General features: G+C 45.7%; 1 protein-coding gene across 1 annotated transcript in view; it reads left to right on the top strand.

Annotated features, from left to right (window-relative positions):
* LOC110525094 (glutamate receptor ionotropic, delta-2) overlaps nucleotides 1-22,778 on the top strand; it is a 644,456-nt gene that overhangs the window by 328,166 nt on the left and 293,512 nt on the right. The window contains 1 exon segment of the mRNA XM_090236958.1: nucleotides 21,881-22,165. Coding sequence (XP_090093084.1) covers nucleotides 21,881-22,165 — 285 coding nt within the window.

Here is a 22,778-nt window from a genome sequence, read left to right as displayed (position 1 = left end):
GGTTGGGTTTTGCTAACCTTGCCCTGAGGTAAAGGTTGAGTTTTGCTAACCTTGCCCTGGGGTAAAGGTTGAGTTTTTCTAACCTTGCCCTGAGGTAAAGGTTGAGTTTTGCTAACCCTGCCCTAGGGTAAAGGTTGAGTTGTGCTAACCCTGCCCTAGGGTAAAGGTTGAGTTGTGCTAACCTTGCCCTAGGGTAAAGGTTGGGTTTTGCTAACCCTGCCCTAGTTAGTCGTGCTCTCCTGTCTCATGTGTCATCCCTGTCTGTGCGGGCAGTTGCCATTTTGTAATTCAGCTCTCAGCCCCCTTAGCGTTGCAGCCGTACGTGAGACTGAGAGGTACAGACGGTAGAGATTGATGAGGAACAATGGTTTCCTCCTCTCCTGCTGGTGACTTGGACAAGAAAAGGCTGGAGGGACACAGGCCCACTGACATGCCTTCTTATCTCTGTCATCAGGAGGTGTTTGAGCCAGGTTGTATACGCCCTGGAGAGGATGTATAGAGAAGCTGCTGTTCAATACGATGTACTGCTGGCAATGAGGTGTGCTGATTTCAGGGTGGTTATCTGAAATGTGTTGTCAGTGGCCAATGTGAGTGCCTTGGTATTTTTTGGATGGTCTATATCTGAGGTTATATCTAGGTTTTTCCTTGACATTTGAAATAATTTTAGAAATTATAAAATGTAGCTTTAAGATATCATAATTTGTCCAAATTAAAAAACGTATTTACCATGGCTAGCGTTACCAGGTAAAACACTTTGTATGGAGTGTTTAAGCTGTTTGTTTATCTAGCATCATTTAGATTGCTTATAATAAATGTGGGTCAAATTTAACCAGTTAGTTTTTCTCATATATGACTCACCACCTGGATTTGGTCATATGTAGCAACATTTGAATTTCTGTTTTTTTACAGTGGCGAAAAGTAGAGACTCAGAGCTACAAAATGGTATATCATACACTGCATTTAAGGAAACAATAGAAAGTAAATCTGCTTTTAAAGTTGATCAACTTGTAAACTCACTTTTGAGAAAACCGTCTTTCAATGTTTTGGTACTACTACTGGAGAGCCCTTCTTTGTCTACACCCATTCAGCATTGTTCACACCCTCTTAAGCCTAAGCTCCACCCATCTCTTTAAGGTTTGATTCATGCGTTCTGTAATAACTTGCCAGCTACTTCCAGACATATAAGAGAGAGAGAGAGAGAGAACAGCTCACTGAACATTACTCACCCCTAGCAGAGCTGGTAAGGCTATTATGTTATCCAGAGCGTTGCTGACTGCAAATCAAATCAAATTTTATTTGTCACATGCGCCGAATACAAAAGGTGTAGTAGACCTTACAGTGAAATGCTGAATACAACAGGTGTAGGTAGACCTTACAGTGAAATGCTTACTTACAAGCGCTTAACCAACAATGCAGTTTTAAGAAAATCCCTAAAAAAGTAAGAGATAAGAATAACAAATAATTAAAGAGCAGCAGTAAATAACAATAATACAGGGGGTACAGGTACAGAGTCAGTATGTCAATGTGCGGGGGCACCGGTGTCGAGGTAATTGAGGTAATTATGTAATTAGGTAGAGTTATTAAAGTGGCTCTGCATAGATAATAACAGAGAGTAGCGGCAGCGTCGGGGGGGGGGGGGGGGGGGGGGGGGGTGATGCAAATGGTCTGAGTAGCCATTTGATTATCCAAGATGGCTTAGCAGTGCAGACGTTGTTTGTCATTGTCCCTTGTTTTTCATCTTTTTTGTATATATTTCAATGTATTTCAATCTCTTTTTCCATTTTTAAATTAAATATACCTTCCGGCAACCCGCCTCACCCAATGTGATACGGATCTGCTATTTTTAGACCATATAGCCGGAACCTCCATCAGAGGCTAGCCATCAGAAGCTAACCAGCTAATTAGCTACTAGCCTTAGCACGTCCTTTACCTTTAGCACAGACACCATCCACTTTTAGCCTGGATAATGCTTACCAGTCTGCCAGTCTGCACAGCGCGATATCAACCCTGAGCATACCGGACTGTTTTTCTCCACTACAATACCGGATTCCTGCCGTAAGCCCTGGACCATTACTCCTGATCATCCCAGCTAGCTAGCTGCTACCGAGTGACCCAGCTCCGAAGCTAGCCTTGAGCCAGGCCTATCTCCCGGCCTGCTGAGTGGACACTATGATCACTCCTCTACACAGCTGACGCCTCCCGGACTCTTCACTAACACGACCATAATCCACTACATCACCGGATTCCTGCCGTAAGCTCTGGACCTTTGCATCAGATCATCTCAGCTAGATAGCTACTACCGAGTGGCTATAGTGGCTAATGCCCTTGTCCCAAAGCTAGCACCAGTTAGCATCGAGCCAGGCGTATCTCCCGGCTAGCAAACAAAGTTACTCCAGCTACAATGCCTCTTTTGCCAGCTGCACTGGACCCTTTGTCGACACGGAGCTTCGCCGATCCATCACGACTGGTCTACCGATGTAATTCCATCCGTTGTGACCTCAACCGACCTTTGCCTGACGTCGGTGAAGACGCTTCCACTAGCCCCGGCCTGCTAACTTTTTTTTAACGCCGTGTCTCCCGCTTGCTAGCGTAGTAACGACTACCCAGCGGCTTCCTTGTTTCATCTATTGCTGTTCACTGGACCCTATAATCACTTGGCTACATAGCTGATGCCTGCTGGACTGCTCATTAATCACAGTACTCCATTTTTTAAATTATGTTTATCTGTTGGCCCCAGCCTCAAACTCAGGCCCTGTGTGAAGTTAACTGACCCTCTCTGCCCATTCATCACCATTTTACCTGTTGTGTTGTCTTAGCTGATTAGCTGTTGTTGTCATACTTGTTGTTGTCTTAACTAGCTCTCCCAATCAACATCTGTGATTGCTTTATGCCTCGCTTTATGTCTCTCTCTAATGTCAATATGCCTTGTATACTGTTGTTTAAGATAGTTATTATTGTTTTAGTTCACTGCGGAGCCCCTAGTCCCACACAAAATGCCCCAGATTCCTCTTTTGCCCCACCTCCCACACATGCGGTGACCTCACCCAGCATAACTAGTGCGTCCAGAGATGCAACCTCTCTTATCGTCACTCAATGGTTTACCTCCACTCTACCCGCACCCTACCATACCCATCTGTACATTATACCCTGAATCTACCAACTAACTACCAACTACTTCTCAGATAGAGTTCAGTGTGTCAAATTGGAGGGCCTGTTGTCTGGACCTCTGGCAGTCTCTATGGGGGTGCCACAGGGTTCAATTCTCGGACCAACTCTTTTCCCTGTATATATCAACAATGTTGCTCTTGCTGCGGGTGATTCCATGATCCACCTCTACGCAGACGACACCATTCTGTATACATCTGGCCCTTCTTTGGACACTGTTAACAAACCTCAAAACGAGCTTCATGGCCATACAACACTCCCCCCGTGGCCTCCAACTGTTCTTAAACGCTAGTAAAATTAAATGCATGCTCTATAACCGATCGCTGCCCTCACCCGCCCGCCCGACTAGCATCACTACTCTGGACATTTTTGACTTAGAATATGTGGACAACTACAAATACTTAGGTGTCTGGCTAGTCTCTAAATTCTCCTTCCAGACTCAAATTAAAAATATCAGATCCAAAATTATATCTAGAATCAGCTTCCTATTTCGCAACAAAGCCTCCTTCACTCACGCTGCCAAACATACCCTCGTAAAACTGACTACCCTACTGATCCTCGACTTCGGCGATGTAATTTACAAAATAGCCTCCAACACTCTACTGAGCAAATATGATGCAGTCTATCACAGTGCCATCCGTTTTGTCACCAAAGCCCCGTATACCACCCACCACTGCGACCTGTATGCTCTCTTCGGCTGGCCCTCGCTACATATTCATTGCCAGACCCACTGGCTCCAGGTCATCTATAAGTCTTTACTAGGTAAATCTCCACCTTATCTCAGCTCACTGGTCACCATAACAACACCCACCCGTAGCATGTTCTCCAGCTGGGATATGTCACTGGTCATCCCCAAAGCCAACACCTCTTTGGCCGCCTTTCCTTCCAGTTCTCTGCTGGCAATGACTGGAACGAATTGCAAAAATCGCTGAAGTTGGAGACTTATATCTCCCTCACAAACTTTAAGCATCAGCTATTTGAGAAGCTTACCGATCGCTGCAGCTGTACACAGCCCATCTGTAAATAGCGCATCCAACTACCTACCTCATCCCCATATTGTTTTCATTTACTTTTTTTGCTCTTTTGCACATCAGTATTTCTACTTGCACATCATCATCTGCACATCTATCCCTCCAGTGTTATTTTCTAAATTGTAATTACTTTGCTACTATGGCCTACTTATTGCCTTACCTCCTAACGCCATTTGCACACACTGTATATATACTTTTTCTATTGTGTTATTGATTGTACGTTTGTTTATTCCATTTGTAACTCTGTGTTGTTTTTTGTGTCACACTGCTTTGCTTTATCTTGGCCAGGTCACAGTTAGTTGTAAATGAGAACTTGTTTTCCACTGGCTAAATAAAGGTGAAATAAAATAAAATAAAAATACAATTAGCTGTTCAGGAGTCTTATAACTTGGGGGTAGAAGCTGTTTAGAAGCCTCTTGGACCTAGATTTGGCGCTCCGGTACCGCTCGCCGTGCGTTAGCAGAGAGAACAGTCTATGACTAGGGTGTCTGGAGTCTTTGGCAATTTTTATGGCTTTCCTTTAACACCACCTGGTATAGAGTTCCTGGATGTTAGGAAGCTTGGCCCTGGTAATGTACTGGGCCATATGCACTACCCTCTGTATTGACTTGCGGTCGGAGGCCGAGCAGTTGCCATACCAGGCAGTGATGCAACCCGTCAGGATGCTCTCAATGGTACAGCTATAAAGCCTGTTAGCAGTTTATGTTATTCTTCAATAACACAAACTCCAAAACAAATCAGGGGGGAGGAAAATAGGTTTATTCAAAGAGAACAGATCATACAGGTAGGTAGATGGTCATTCTCCCCTGTCCTCAGTGAGTTTCTATTTTACCTTTATTCAACTAGGCAAGTCAGTTCAGAACATATTCTTACTTTCAATGACAGGCTTGTTACCTGCCTTGTTCAGGGGTAGAATGACAGATTTTTACCTTGCCAGCTCAGGGATTTGATCTTCCAACCTTTCAGTTACTAGGCCAACGCGCTAACCACTAGGCTACCTGCCGCCCCAGTGATTCTCTCCTGTGCTTCTCTCCTGTGATTATCTCCCCAGAACAAACGGACAGCATGTGGCTTTATAACCCAGCCCTAGCCTGTGGTTGACCAATTAGTATTCCTTGCAATACAATTAGACAACGGCCAAATAACAAGCATCCTATTTCAGAAGACATATTCCTCTCATGTCTCTGAACCATTGTTCAATAATTCCCTATTACAGAAAAACACTTTTTCCATTGATCGTTAGTACTCTATTGACTTCTCGACCTCTTGACCTCTCGTACTCTGTCTCTGCGTTGTGTATTTATCTTCAACATATTCTTACAAACCTTTTGAGGATCTGAGGACCCATGCAGTCTCCTGAGGGGGAATAGGTTTTGTCGTGCCCTCTTCATGACTGTTTTGGTGTGTTTGGACAATTCTAGTTTGTTGTTGATGTGGACACCAAGGAACTTGAAGCTCTCAACCTGCTCCACTACAGCCCAATCGATGAGAATGGGGACGTGCTCAGTCCTCCTTTTCCTGTAGTCCACCATCATCTCCTTTGTCTTGATCACGTTGAGTGAGAGGTTGTTGTCCTGGCACCACACGGCCAGGTCTCTGACCTCCTCCTTATAGGCAGTCTCATCATTGTCGGTGATCAGGCCTACCACTCCTGTGTCATCAGCAAACTTAATGATGGTGTTGGAGTCGTGCCTGGCCGTGCACTCATGAGTGAACAGGGAGTATAGGAGGGGACTGAGCACGCACCCCTGAGGGAGGTGTTGAGCGTTCAAAAATGCATTAGTTATTCTGCGCTCTCTCACACTAAGACGAGAGTATTTTTTAAAGATATGTAGCTAGATAGCTAGCTAGGTAAACAATGAATCCCAACTCATACGTAACGTTAGTTAATGAGCCATCCAGCTAATGTTAGCTAGCTAGCTAACAGTACACTAACTTGAAATGAAAATACTTAGAGTGGAGTCTTTTGTAAGACATATAGCTAGCTAGCTAAACAATGGACCATAATCACAACTCATGACATTACTCCCTGCAATAATCTGCAGGTAGCTAACCAACCAGGTTCTATGGCTATAACTAGTCAAGCAAATGTGTCTGAGATACGAAGAATAAGATCATACACGTTAGCTAGCGACCCAGCCAGCTAACATTAGCTCGCTAACGGTACACTTGAAATGAAACCACTTTCTGTAAAATTAGAAATGTGTAATATCTGAAAATGTAGCTAACTAGACTATCTTACCAGTATACATCATGGTTGGACGAGTCTCCTGTCTAATGCTATGCAGGGTTGCCCTTAGTTTGACAATGTAATCCAGACTGGTGATTTCTCCATCTCCTTAGCTATCATACTCGAATTCCACTGATTTCAAAACTTGGTCCTCCAGAAAGTGGAGAGCACACCCATAACGTTAGCTAGCGAGCCAGCTAGCTAACTTTAGCTAACTAACAGTACACTTTAACTTGACATTAGGTTTATGCAGTTTCACTACATGATACATTTATAAAAATGCCGCGTTTGACATGATTACCTAGACATAATGACCAGCTCCAATAGAAAGACACGTGCTATATGGCAGACCAATCCAAACCAATCATGGCTAGCGGGAAGGTTGCTCAATTTTTCTGTGTCTAAACCAACTAGGCTCGTAATTTAACAATTTTATTCGTATTTACAGATGGCATGCACGTTTGATATTAAGGCACATGAAAATTCACATGTTCGAGAAAGGCATTTCTGGTGAAAAACGCAGCTTGATAAAAAATATTTTTTACTTTCAAACAGCGCTCCTATGAAGTCGTGACTTGCAACATACGCCTATTTTCCTGAATCGGGTGACATATGTGTGTAAATATCATATACAGTGCCTTGCGAAAGTATTCGGCCCCCTTGAACTTTGCAACCTTTTGCCACATTTCAGGCTTCAAACATAAAGATATAAAACTGTATTTTTTTGTGAAGAATCAACAACAAGTGGGACACAATCATGAAGTGGAACGACATTTATTGGATATTTCAAACTTTTTTAACAAATCAAAAACTGAAAAATTGGTGCAGCAAACTCTCTCCAGAAGTTCAGTGAGGATCTCTGAATGATCCAATGTTGACCTAAATGACTAATGATGATAAAACAATCCACCTGTGTGTAATCAAGTCTCTGTATAAATGCACCTGCACTGTGATAGTCTCAGAGGTCCGTTAAAAGCGCAGAGAGCATCATGAAGAACAAGGAACACACCAGGCAGGTCCGAGATACTGTTGTGAAGAAGTTTAAAGCCGGATTTGGATACAAAAAGATTTCCCAAGCTTTAAACATCCCAAGGAGCACTGCACAAGCGATAATATTGAAATGGAAGGAGTATCAGACCACTGCAAATCTACCAAGACCTGGCCGTCCCTCTAAACTTTCAGCTCATACAAGGAGAAGACGGATCAGAGATGCAGCCAAGAGGCCCATGATCACTCTGGATGAACTGCAGAGATCTACAGCTGAGGTGGGAGACTCTGTCCATAGGACAACAATCAGTCGTATATTGCACAAATCTGGCCTTTATGGAAGAGTGGCAAGAAGAAAGCCATTTCTTAAAGATATCCATAAAAAGTGTTGTTTAAAGTTTGCCACAAGCCACCTGGGAGACACACCAAACATGTGGAAGAAGGTGCTCTGGTCAGATGAAACCAAAATTGAACTTTTTGGCAACAATGCAAAACGTTATGTTTGGCGTAAAAGCAACACAGCTGAACACACCATCCCCACTGTCAAACATGGTGGTGGCAGCATCATGGTTTGGGCCTGCTTTTCTTCAGCAGGGACAGGGAAGATGGTTAAAATTGATGGGAAGATGGATGGAGCCAAATACAGGACCATTCTGGAAGAAAACCTGATGGAGTCTGCAAAAGACCTGAGACTGGGACGGAGATTTGTCTTCCAACAAGACAATGATCCAAAACATAAAGCAAAATCTACAATGGAATGGTTCAAAAATAAACATATCCAGGTGTTAGAATGGCCAAGTCAAAGTCCAGACCTGAATCCAATTGAGAATCTGTGGAAAGAACTGAAAACTGCTGTTCACAAATGCTCTCCATCCAACCTCACTGAGCTCGAGCTGTTTTGCAAGGAGGAATGGGAAAAAATTTCAGTCTCTCCATGTGCAAAACTGATAGAGACATACCCCAAGCGACTTACAGCTGTAATCGCAGCAAAAGGTGGCGCTACAAAGTATTAACTTAAGGGGGCTGAATAATTTTGCAACCCCAATTTTTCAGTTTTTGATTTGTTAAAAAAGTTTGAAATATCCAATAAATGTCGTTCCACTTCATGATTGTGTCCCACTTGTTGTTGATTCTTCACAAAAAAATACAGTTTTATATTTATGTTTGAAGCCTGAAATGTGGCAAAAGGTCACAAAGTTCAAGGGGGCCGAATACTTTCGCAAGGCGCTGTATACACCGTTGTTTTATCTCCACTTCCTGAGAGAGAGGGAGAAAGAGAGAGAAAGAGAGAGAGGGCGAAGGAGTGGATGGTGGGAGAGAAAGAGAGGGGAGGGGGGGTGCTGGGGCTGAAGAAGATGAATGGAAGAGAGAGAGGGACAAGGAGGAGGAGGATCAGGAATGATCTGGAGCCCAGGTCTCTCCATGAGTCATGGGCAGATTCCACCCACAGAGGAGCACTAGAGATTCACTGGGATGAAAATATGATTTAGTGGAGAACTGTGGTAAAACAACACAACGAGAGGGGCTCGTTTCCCCCTAGGTACAGATCTAGGTAGGATCAGCTTCACTCTCCCCCAATCCTAACCTTAACCGTTGGTGAGGAAAATGCAGAAGTCATCATTTTAGGGGCGACTTCACTCTTAACCAATTGAATTAACACAGCTGCTATAAGACATTCCACTGGGGTGGTCCAAACTCCTCGTCTCACTAACTCATTTGCATAACTGCTCATCTCCCTGAACTCATGCATAGATACATACCACAGGTATGTTGGTGGCACATTTATTGGGGAGAACGGGCTCGTTTTAATGACCGAAGCGGAATTAGTGGATTGGTATCAAATAGATCGAACACATGGATTTTATAAAAATTATTTAGCCCTTTACTCAGAACTTTGTTGAAGCACCTTTCGCAGCAATTACAGCCTCAAGTCGTCTTGGTTATGACCCTACAAGCTTGGGACACCTGTATTTGGGGAGTTTCTCCCATTCTTCTCTTCAGATCCTCTCAAGCTTTGTCAGGTTGGATGGGGAGAATCACTGCACAGCTATTTTCAAGTCTCTTCAGAGATGTACGATCCTTACACCCCCCATCTCTTTCATTACACACCCCCATCTCTCTCATTACACACCACCATCGCTCTCATTACACACCCCCATCTCTCTCATTACACACCCCCATGCCCTCAGCCTGCTGGAGGCCCATCTCTCTCCCAGTTTTACCATGCCCTCAGCCTGCTGGAGGCCCATCTCTCTCCCAGTTTTACCATGCCCTCAGCCTGCTGGAGGCCCATCTCTCTCCCAGTTTTACCATGCCCTCAGCCTGCTGGAGGCCCTTCTCTCTCCCAGGTTTACCATACCCTCAGCCTGCTGGAGGCCCATCTCTCTCCCAGTTTTACCATGCCCTCAGCCTGCTGGAGGCCCTTCTCTCTCCCAGTTTTACCATGCCCTCAGCCTGCTGGAAGCCCTTCTCTCTCCCAGGTTTACCATGCCCTCAGCCTGCTGGAGGCCCATCTCTCTCCCAGTTTTACCATGCCCTCAGCCTGCTGGAGGCCCTTCTCTCTCCCAGTTTTACCATGCCCTCAGCCTGCTGGAAGCCCTTCTCTCTCCCAGGTTTACCATGCCCTCAGCCTGCTGGAGGCCCTTCTCTCTCCCAGGTTTACCATGCCCTCAGCCTGCTGGAGGCCCTTCTCTCTCCCAGTTTTACCATGCCCTCAGCCCGCTGGAGGCCCTTCTCTCTCCCAGGTTTACCATGCCCTCAGCCTGCTGGAGGCCCATCTCTCTCCCAGGTTTACCATGCCCTCAGCCTGCTGGAGGCCCTTCTCTCTCCCAGGTTTACCATGCCCCTCAGCCTGCTGGAGGCCAATCTCTCTCCCAGGTTTACCTTGCCCTCAGCCTGCTGGAGGCCCTTCTCTCTCCCAGGTTTACCATGCCCTCAGCCTGCTGGAGGCCCTTCTCTCTCCCAGGTTTACCATGCCCTCAGCCTTCTGGAGGCCCTTCTCTCTCCCAGGTTTACCATGCCCCTCAGCCTGCTGGAGGCCCATCTCTCTCCCAGTTTTACCAAGCCCTCAGCCTGCTGGAGGTGTATGAGCTACTTGTCGTTATTATTCTGCTGCAGGATTGTACCACGCACCATGTGGCGCCTTCATTACATTTAAAGGGGATAGAAATGTTATCTTTAAACTTTTACTGACTGTACTACTGCTTCTCAAATTAGTGTTTTGTCAGATTTTTCTACCAGTTGGATCCCACCACCTACGCCCATGTTCCCTTTATGAACTTTTTTCATGCACCTCTCCCAGCCCCGGGCCCCCGCCCGCCTCTCCCCTCAGAGATATTGGTTCCCTAACATCTGCAGAGAAGTAGGTTGGGCTGAGGGAAAAGTCGTGGTCCTCTCCTTTTCATTTGTCAAATTGTATCGATAGGAAGACCAGCTGGATGTCACTACTATCGTCAACAGTATTTTAGCAACACAGTAATACCTCCCTTTAAAAAAATATAACAACTGAGAAATGTGAAATAGATTGAATACTACTGATTCAGAGATGACTTGCCAGGCCAAAGTGACAATAATCAAGGACGTGAGCAATTCAGCCAGAGTCACACAAGGCATTTAGATGGCAATGTACACAATCCATTTTCGAAATAGGATTGAGCAATTGATGAAAAGGTATTTATGGCCAGTGACAATGGGATGGGAGAAAAAGAGAGTCTGTCCGTTCTTCTGACGGCCAGTGTTCAATCTGAGTTAGCTCAGTCAGACCTATGGCCTCCCATTCCGAGCGGTTCCCTACTAGCGTTGATGGCGGAGGAGCGAAACACTTCTTCAGTAGCATCCCACAAGGCCAGGGTATCTCTGACTTTCAGAGCGAGCGGGGAAGAAGGACAGAATGAGTTGCAGATCTCTCTCGTAAAAGTGACAGCAACAAAAGCCTCGGTTATAAAAAGGAAAGCTCTGGAATCTCCAGGGATACATTTATCTTGTGTACTCAACAGCATCAGTTTTCAAGAGGGAGAGAGCGAGAGAGTGAGTGTAAAGTGTTACTGCAAGGGGAAGGAGGGAGGGAGGGAGGGAAAGGGGGGTGGAATCCCACACCTATTACACTTCCTTGCGGCTATTATTCAAGTGTTAATTCCCTACTGGAGTGTGTTTCAGCTGGCATACATCTCAAAGTGTCTGTAAGGTGAAGTTTCTGTCAAATATTGATGGAATCAAATGTTTTAGAATGAGAGCAATCCACAAAACAAACACACTCAGGTTATGCACAGACAGACAGACAGACAGACAGACAGACAGACAGACAGACAGACAGACAGACAGACAGACAGACAGACAGACAGACAGACAGACAGACAGACAGACAGACAGACAGACAGACAGACAGACAGACAGACAGACAGACAGACAGAGAGGGAGAGGGAGAGGGAGAGAGACAGAGATGTTTGACTTTTTGTCTTGGCAGGTAGCCTAGTGGTTAGAGCATTGGGCCAATAAGCAAAAGCTTGCTAGATTGAATCCACTAGATGGCATGTCTAAAGTTTTAGACTGATCCAATGAACCATTGCATTTCTTTTCAAAATGTTGTATCAAGACTGCCCAAATGTGCCTAATTTGTTTATGAATAACTTTTCATCTTCAAAATGGTGCACTCTCCCCAAACAATAGAATGGTATTATTTCACTATAATAGCTACTGTAAATTGGACAGTGCAGTTAGATTAACAAGAATGTAAGCTTTCTGTCAATATCAGATATGTCTATGTCCTGGTAAATGTTCTTGTTACTTACAACCTCATGCTAATCGCATTAGCCTACGTTAGCTCAACTGTCCCGTGGAAGGGACACCGATCCCGAAGAAGTTTTAAAATAAAACAATAAAATATATCCAGTGCTGCATACATGTACCATACTCACCTTGCCCTCTACCCCACGATACAACACCACACATTAAAATAACCAACATCTCACCACTTCTACACCCGTATATCCAAAACACCTCCCCAGCTATACAGACAGCCCTCCCCAACACACCATATCTCCTGAAACATCTTCCCCAGCTATACAAACAGCCCCCACCGACACACCATATCTCCTGAAACATCTTCCCCAGCTATACAGACAGCCCCCCACCGACACACCATATCTCCTGAAACATCTTCCCCAGCTATACAGACAGCCCCCCACCGACACACCATATCTCCTGAAACATCTTCCCCAGCTATACAGACAGCCCCCCACTGACACACCATATCTCCTGAAACATCTTCCCCAGCTATACAGACAGCCCCCCACGACACACCATATCTCCTGAAACATCTTCCCCAGCTATACAGACAGCCCCCCACTGACACACCATATCTCCTGAAACATCTTCCCCAGCTATACAGACAGCCCCCCACCGACACACCATATCTCCTGAAACATCTTCCCCAGCTATACAAACAGCCCCCCACCGACACACCATATCTCCTGAAACATCTTCCCCAGCTATACAGACAGCCCCCCACCGACACACCATATCTCCTGAAACATCTTCCCCAGCTATACAAGCAGCCCCCACCGACACACCATATCTCCTGAAACATCTTCCCCAGCTATACAGACAGCCCCCCACCGACACACCATATCTCCTGAAACATCTTCCCCAGCTATACAGACAGCCCCCCACCGACACACCATATCTCCTGAAACATCTTCCCCAGCTATACAGACAGCCCCCCACTGACACACCATATCTCCTGAAACATCTTCCCCAGCTATACAGACAGCCCCCCACCGACACACCATATCTCCTGAAACATCTTCCCCAGCTATACAGACAGCCCCCCACCGACACACCATATCTCCTGAAACATCTTCCCCAGCTATACAGACAGCCCCCCACGACACACCATACCTCCTGAAACACCTCCCCAGCTATACAGACAGCCCCCCACGACACACCATACCTCCTGAAACACCTCCCCAGCTATACAGACAGCCCCCCACCGACACGCCATATCTCCTGAAACATCTTCCCCAGCTATACAGACAGCCCCCCACCGACACACCATATCTCCTGAAACATCTTCCCCAGCTATACAGACAGCCCCCCACCGACACACCATATCTCCTGAAACATCTTCCCCAGCTATACAGACAGCCCCCCACGACACACCATATCTCCTGAAACACCTCCCCAGCTATACAGACAGCCCCTACCGACACACCATATCTCCTGAAACATATTCCCCAGCTATACAGACAGCCCCCCACCGACACACCATATCTCCTGAAACATCTTCACACTTTTTATCATTTTATAGAATTCAAATTCCACCCTAAGGCGCGCAGAGACCATCCCATTAAACAATAGTAAAGGGTCTGTTACCCCCCCTCCCCACCTTTGACCCTGTTCCTCCTTGTTAGCCAAATAGCCAACTTTGCCTGAGCAAACAGAAAATTCAACAAAACACATTTGGCCTTCTCCTTATTTGAATACCTGTACCCCATTATAAACATCCTAACAGTAAAACCCACCCCCAACCTCTCACACAGACGTTCCAATAGAGACTTTAATGGCATTGACCTGGAAAACACAGAAAACACATGAATCACAGTTTCACTCATAACACAGAAAGGACACCCCTGCCCGACTCCCGGTTCAACCCATGCCAACCAGCTGTTAGTGGCCAGGGCTCCATCAACCCCTTCTCTCCCAGCAGTCGCAGGTCACCCAGCCTTAGTAAACCCGCTGCCGTCAGGGTGGCCGACTGAACCGATCTCAAAGGGATGGCTGGGTTGTGGAAGATAGGCTCCTCCCACACCCCCTTCTTGTGTGGGCCTTAATAGCTGTCAGGGCCTCAACAATGCAGAGTGAAAGTCTGAGAGGCCTGCTGTACTCAGCCTCTCCAGCATCATGAGGAACAGCTGCTGGTCCAACCCTAATCCTCCAGCTCTCATCAGCAGCGCGCATGCTGATTCCCTCCAGTCGACATCAGTATGGTACAGCAGTCTCTGCGCCGCCTTTAGTCTGAAAGCAGCCTCCCTGCTCTCCAGTTCCACTATGCCACTTTTGCTCCAGTTTATCTTAGCTGACGAAGCTCCCTCGTACACCTTCAGACTCGTCTCTAATGCCTGCATATCCTGACCATCACAGAAATGTAATCTGCGTACGCTGACACTGCTATGCCTGTCAACACACCCATGTCTGTCCAGCACACTCCCTGCAGTCTCCTTTGTAGCAGGCCCCAAAAACGCTCAATGGCTAGTGTATATAACTGCCTCAATAGAGGGCAACCTTGTCTAATTCCCCATCTCACCCAGACTGGCCTACTGAGCCCCTCCCACCTTGACCATACATGACACCCCAGCATACAACATACATCTTCACACAGGTCAAAATCCTTTCCCCAAATCCAAACACAGACATCACATTAAACAGATACTCATGGTCCACGCCATCAAAAGCCTTCTCTTGATCTAAAGAGACCAGTCCAAAGTTAGAACCTCTCGACAAGTCCAACATGTCCCTGATTAAGAACAAGTTGTCCGTGATTGAGTGTCCCGGTACACATTATGTCTTGTTCTGGTGTACTATAGAGTCCAGATGGGACTTCAGTCTGTTAGAGAGGACCTTGGGAAATATCTCGTAGTCTGCACAGAGTAATGCCACAGGCCTCCTGTTCTTAAGTTCACACAAGTCCCTTTTTTGGGCTGCTGCCTGACGCCAGCTCATCGCCAACTCTACCCCGACGCACTTATGCAACGCGCAAAATAAATCCAGTCCAATTATTCCCCAGAATTCTTTATAAAACTCCACTGGGAGTCCATCGACCCCCGGTGCACGGCCGGGGAACATCTGGGTTACGGCCTCTGCCAGTTCATGGACAACAGGGGAATGTCCAATTCATCCCTCTGTGCCAAAGAGAGCTTAGTTCTGCAAACAAAACCTGAGCACCCATAGGATCACACACTTCTGCCTTATACAAATCAGTATAAAACTCTGCAGTCCACTCCCGCATCTCCCCCACCACAGAGGTCAGACGCCCATCCGAAGGCCGTAGACAATACATACCCTTGGTTTCACCACTGTATTTCCGAACCAAAGAAGAGGAGCTGGGAGAATCCATCTCCTTGAGCATGGAGAACCTAGCTGTCACGTGTGCTCCCTCTCCGACCTCTAGGTCACCATGCTGCTCGTTATGGCGCAAACCTGTCACCATCGTTATGCGCATCAGCGCATAATGACACTCAACTGGACTCCAACACCTCCTTGATTACCTGTCCTATACAGTTAAGGTCGGAAGTTTCCATACACCTTAGCCAAATACATTTGAACTCAGTTTTTCACAATTCCTGACATTTAAGCAAAGTAAACATTCCCTGTCTTAGGTCAGTTAGGATCACCACTTTATTTTAAGAATGTGACATATCAGAATAATAGTAGAGAGAAACATTTATTTCAGCTTTTATTCATTTCATCACATTCCCAGTAGGTCAAAAGTTTACACACTCAATTAGTATTTGGTAGCATTGCCTTTAAATTGTTTAACTTGGGTCAAACATTTTGGGTAGCCTTCCACAAGCTTCCCACAATACGTTGGGTGAATTTTGTCCCATTCCTCCTGACAGAGCTAGTGTAACTAAGTCATGTTTGTAGGCCTCCTTGCTCGAACATGCTTTTTCAGTTCTGCCCACAAATGTTCTATAGGATTGAGGTCAGTGCTTTGTGATGGCCACTCCAATACGTTGACTTTGTTTTGCCAGAACTTTGGAAGTATGCTTGGGGTTATTGTCCATTTGGAAGACCCATTTGCGACCAAGCTTTAACTTCCTGACTGATGTCTTGAGATGTTGCTTCAATATATCCACATAATTTTCCTCCCTCGTGATGCCATCTATTTTGTGAAGTGCACCAGTCCCTCCTGCAGCAAAGCACCCCCACAACATGATGCTGCCACCCCGTGCTTCATGGTTGGGATGGTGTTCTTCGACTTGCAAGCCTCCCCATTTGTCCTCCAAACTTAACGATGGTCATTATGGCCAAACAATTATATTTTTGTTTCCTTCCTGAGCGGTATGACGGCTGCGTGGTCCCATGGTGTTTATACTTGCGTACTATTATTTGTACAGATGAACGTGGTACCTTCAGGCATTTGGAAATTGCTCTCAAGGATGAACCAGACTTGTAGAGGTCTCAATTTTTTTCTGAAGTCTTGGCTGATTTCTTTTGATTTTCCCATGATGTCAAGCAAAAATGACTTGTGTCATGCACAAAGTAGATGTTCTATCCAACTTGCCAAAACTATAGTTTGTTAACAAGTTGTTGAAAAATGAGTTTTAATAACTCCAACCTAAGTGTATTTAAACTTCCGACTTCAACTGTATTCACCCAACACACTCCTATTTCCCACATCTCTGGTGCCATTTATATTAAGCGATCCTACCCAAAGAGTCTCCATAAGTGGGAGAAAAGCCAGCAAAGAAAGAGACCAATAGCAAAGCTCAAAATGCCTCCGGGGGCCTCCGCCCCAAACACCAGGCAAAGGTTCTTTAGTGCCTATTACCACACCAGCCTCTCCCATCCTAACTCCTTTCTCCTCCCCCTTTTTCCTCTTCCGCATGACACCGTCCTCAACCCCCCCCCCCCCCCCCCCCCCCAGTCGCTTACGCTTCCCCACTATACTCTCCTCATCCACTAGCATAACCTGACTAGATCCAGCTTCAGCTACACCACCATCCATAGCATGACTAGACCCAGCCTCATGTACACCATCATCCATAGCATGACTAGACCCAGCCTCATCTACACCACCATCAATAACCTGACTAGACCCAGCCTCATCTACACCACCATCCTTAGCATGACTAGTCCCAGCCTCATCTACACCACCATCCATAGCAGGACTAGACACAGCCTCACCTACACCACCATCTATCTATAGCATGACTAGACTCTGTCCTCTTCCTCCCTAAATAACAGTGGGTACCGTTAAAACAAATAGTGCATTAACCCTCCAACATAGAAAATAAAATTTGAAATGAAAGACCAAGGACAGAATCAATAAAATAAGTTAAGACAGAGCCCGCCACACCAAACACTCAAACTCAAAAACATCCAGCATGCACTGCAAGAGCGACAGACAGACAGACAGACAGACAGACAGATAGGAGGGCCAACAGCAGCAAACAAATTAACACAGACACACAAAGAGAAACATCCTGACGTATGTGCAGGCATTCAGGTAACGCACACACAGAAATACACACATTCACACTTACACTTACAGGTGCGTGCACACACACACACACACACTCACTCCCCCATACTGTATGGTAGTAAGTGTATTGGGTAGGTGAGTTGACAGTGAGCGAGGTGGAGAGCTCTGTCTGCAGCAGAGCATGTTATTGAGCTCTCTCATGTTCCCCTGTCTGGAGTAAATGGGGCCTTTCTGTAGAACAGTCTGCAGTCACTTCACTCCCACTCTCATGTGACTGCAGCATTAGGCAGGGCTATATACACACACACACACACACACACACACACACACACACACACACACCACACACACACACACACAAACACACACACACACACACACACACACACACACACACACACACACACACACACACACACACACACACACACACACACACACACACACACACACACACACACACACACCTAGTTGGAACAAACCCTGGCTGGTTAACTGGCCATGCTACTCCTGGGACTCAAGTGAACTGTACTCTGAAGTCATGATTCAAGGTTGTTGTGTGTTGTCCATTGCAACCTTGAGCTTTTTCTCTTTTGTTACCTGGTACCAGTACAGTTGTTGTATTTCGTTCTGCCGCACTATGTCTCGCACGTTTCAATGATGTAACAAGGTGGTCGGGGTTGCGCCAAGCCACGGTTAAGGAGTTAACGTACGCTAATGAGAAAAGATTTGAGACCCCTGCTGACTTAAGGGTTTGATGTGAGAGATGAGGGTGCTAATTCTCCAAAGTGTCTCAATAAGTGCAGATTAGCCTCTGCCGAAGCCATGACGATTAACCTGGCTATCCTCCAACGAAGCCATGGCGATTAGCCTGGCTATCCTCCGCCGAAGCCATGACGATTAGCCTGGCTATCCTCCGCCGAAGCCATGATGATTAGCCTGGCTATCCTCCACCGAAGCCATGACGATTAGCCTGGCTATCCTCCACCGAAGCCATGACGATTAGCCTGGCTATCCTCCACCGAAGCCATGACGATTAGCCTGGCTATCCTCCACTGAAGCCATGACGCCACTAAGCGAGGCTGGTTGAGTGATCGCCCTACATGTTAGCGAACTCTGTTAGCAAAGCATATTCAGATGAAAAAAGACTGCATTTAGTCCATTATGTCCATTAATCCATCAGAGAAATACTCTTTAAGGCAGTAGTAATCATTTTATAGCCATAGTGTCATTAATGTACCAATCATAGATTGCCCCTTAAAAGGAAAAAAATTATGTGTCATTGATGCCATTACCAATTCAATACTGACAAAGCCACATAGTCTGTTTTATACTTACCCAAATAGGCACGAGGGCGTGTGGAATATGGCTAATATACCATGGCTAAGGGCTGTTCTTAAACACAACACAACGCTGAGTGCCTGGATACAGCCCCTAGCCGTGGTATATTGCCCATATAACACAAACCCCTGAGGTGCATTTCACCGTTGTATTCAGCGCATGTGACAAACAAATTTGGATTTGATTTGCCTTATTGCTATTATAAACTGGTTACCAACGTAACTAAAGCAGTAAAAATAAATGTTTTGTCATACCTGTGGTATACAGTCTGATATACCACAGCTGTCAGCCAATCAGCATTCAGAGCTTTAACCGCCCAGTTTACAAGTAATTATATATTTTTAAGATTGATTCATTATTCAAGGCTGAGTTTATAAAGTGCAGCCTTCAAGAGTATTTCAACTCTTAAGTTTATGAAAATGTTGGGTAACTTTTTGTGAAGTTTTACACCACATCATCACTTTTCTAGTCACATAAGATGATTAATAAGAAATGTGTCGGCTGTGTTAACCTTGGTGCCTTGCGCCTTAGTAAGAGAGAGAAAACTAGAGAGAGAGGCAGAAAGACCGAGAGAGAGAGAGAGAGAGAGAGAGAGAGAGAGAAAGAGAGAGAGAGATCCTTGCTCCTCCAATGGCAGTGCTGCTGTTGGGAGTTTGTGTTATCTCTCACTCTCTCGCTCTCTCTCTAGCTCTCTCTCTAGCTCTCTCTCTAGCTCTCTCTCTCGCTCTCTCTCTAGCTCTCTCTCTAGCTCTCTCTCTAGCTCTCTCTCTCGCTCTCTTGCTCTCTCTCTAGCTCTCTCTCTAGCTCTCTCTCGCTCCCTCTCTATCTCTTTTTTTCTCTGTCTTTCTCTCTCTCTATCGCTCTCTCTATTTCTTTCTCTCTCTCTAGCTCTCTTTCGCTCTCTCTCTCTCTCTCTCTCTCTCCTTTTTTCGTTCAGGTTTTCTTAGCAGCATTATTCCTGCCTCCTCTATTCTAGCACACCCTTACTTGACACTTCTATTTATCTGTCAGAGTTGGCAAATTACTCTGCATCACAGCTCCACTAGCCACTCCATGTTTCACCTTCCCAACTCTGTGACAAGAAAACCAGCGTTAGAAGTGAGATGAATGTTGGTGTCTAGTGTCAGCGTGCATCCTGGGGAGTGAGCTGGTGCTAGGGACGAGTGGGCAGGCAGGCCAATGTGGTGAGGGGGTGGGGGACGAAGGGAGGAGTGAAGGAGAGGTTGGAGGTAGGGTGTTGTTGGCCAGGCTACACGGCCTTAGAGGTACGCTTTTAAAATAGCCTGATTCAGCCGAGTATACACACCGCGTGGAGTCGAATTCCTTTGAGATGAGAGGAGGCTGTGATGCACAGGGACACTGGTGTTGTCACAGATGCTTCCTGTTGGCGTGGGTGTTTAATTGTGTGTGTGTGTGTGCGTATGTGAGTAGGTGGAAAGATATGTGTGTGGTTGTGGGTGGGGTGTTGTTGGCCTTGCTACACAGCCCAGAACTAGGAGGGTAGATGTGTGTGTGTGTGGCTCTCTGGGTGTGTGTTTGTGTTGTGTGTGTCTGTGTGCTTATATGCGTGCATTCGTACATACAGTACATACATACAGTACATACATACATACAGTACATACATACAGTACATACATACAGTACATACATACAGTACATACATACAGTACATACATACAGTACATACATACAGTACATACATACATACAGTACATACATACAGTACATACATACTTACAGTACATACATACAGTACATACATACATACAGTACATACATACAGTACATACATACAGTACATACATACATACAGTACATACATACAGTACATACATACAGTACATACATACTTACAGTACATACATACAGTACATACATACATAGAGTACATACTTACAGTACATACATACAGTACATACATACAGTACATACATACATACAGTACATACATACAGTACATACATACATACAGTACATACATACAGTACATACATACAGTACATACATACATACAGTACATACATACAGTACATACATACAGTACATACATACAGTACATACATACAGTACATACATACATACAGTACATACATACAGTACATACATACAGTACATACATACAGTACATACATACATACAGTACATACATACATACAGTACATACATACAGTACATACATACAGTACATACATACTTACAGTACATACATACAGTACATACATACATAGAGTACATACATACAGTACATACATACAGTACATACATAGCTACTCCGGTTGTGTCAGTCTGTGTCCCAGTAATGACTTGCCTGGTCATAGCCACAGAATTCACACAGTCTCTAAAAATATCGCTTTTAAAGGAATCTCTAAATGAAGTGGAAGGAATGATATTCACACTGTTCCAGCACGGTAATTCAAATGATAGAAGAATCATATATCAGCCCCTGCTTTTGCTGCTGGCTCCTGATTTAAGCTAACAACTTTATCATACAGTAATAATCCAGATTCCTCCAAGAAAAGAGTGGCACAGTGTGTATATGTCATTACTGTATGTCCATAACTATACCCTTTTATCTTACTCAGTTTGAGAACTTTAAATAACTCGCCCTCTCTCCCTCTCTCTTTCTCTCTCTCTCCCTCTGTCTCTCTCTCTGTCTCTTTCTCTCTCTCTGTCTCTGTCTCTGTCTCTCTCTCTCTCTCTCTCTCTCTCTGTCTCTCTCCCTCTCCCTCTCTCTCTCTCTCTCTCTGTCTCTCTCTCTGTCTCTTTCTCTCTGTCTCTTTCTCTCTCTCTCTCTCTCTCTCTCTCTCTCTCTGTCTCTCTCTCTGTCTCTTTCTCTCTCTCTTTCTCTCTCTCTCTTTCTTCCCCTAATCCCTCCCTCCTTCCCCCCTCTTCCCCCCACCTCCCTCTCTATCTCCCACTGTGCAGCCTGTGAGTTGATGAACAGGGGGATCCTGGCTCTTATTAGCTCAGTTGGCTGTATGTCGGCGGGCTCCCTGCAGACGCTGGCGGACGCCATGCACATCCCGCACCTGTTCATCCAGCGTGCCCCCGCCGGCACCCCTCGCTCCAGCTGTCCCCTCGTCAGCCGCGGTCGCCAGGACGACTACACCCTCTTCGTTCGCCCGCCCGTCTACCTCAACGACGTCATCCTCCAAGTGGTCAGCGAGTACAGCTGGCAGAAGTTCATCATCTTCTACGACCAGGAATACGGTAAGGATCGGCCGACGGTGGTGTTATGGGAAGAGAGATAATACTGTATCTGTGCTCGATTGAGTTTGCCTTTTGCAATGGAACCAATGGGAAGGTTTCAAGAGGCAAACCCCGCCCACCTGGCACTCCTCACAGGCTTAAGCAAACACTCTTAAAGTATTTGAAAAATTTTGAATAGTATGTGAACCCAGGTATGCTGAGAAGGGGGGTGCAGAGAGTAGGAAGTGGGGAGGGATGCACTATAGCTAATATTCATAGGGACGGATTCAATGATGTATGAAGATGTGTGATGGAGATCTGATGGACTCGCAGCTTGGCATACATTAGCATGCTAATGGATAACGGCCTGAACTCCCTGCATTCTGGAGGACCAGAGTCAATGCACCGACATAGTTAATGTTCCCCACCATCTCCATCCACCTTCATTACACTGGATTATATGTGTACATACTGTTTGAGGGAGGGAGGGAGGGAGGGAGGGAGGGAGGGAGGGAGGGAGGGAGGGAGGGAGGGAGGGAGGGAGGGAGGGAGGGAGGGAGGGAGGGAGAGTGTGTGTCTGTGTGTATGTGTTTTTATGTGTGTTTGTGCCTGAGAGAGAAAGAGAGAGCGAGGC

The sequence above is a fragment of the Oncorhynchus mykiss genome, chromosome 6 (assembly GCF_057628025.1).
Source record: "Oncorhynchus mykiss isolate SJ-2025 chromosome 6, ASM5762802v1, whole genome shotgun sequence".
In the NCBI taxonomy this organism is placed as follows: domain Eukaryota; kingdom Metazoa; phylum Chordata; class Actinopteri; order Salmoniformes; family Salmonidae; genus Oncorhynchus; species Oncorhynchus mykiss.
Note: the sequence above shows the minus strand (reverse complement) of the source record. Positions and strands in the feature narration are given on the sequence as shown.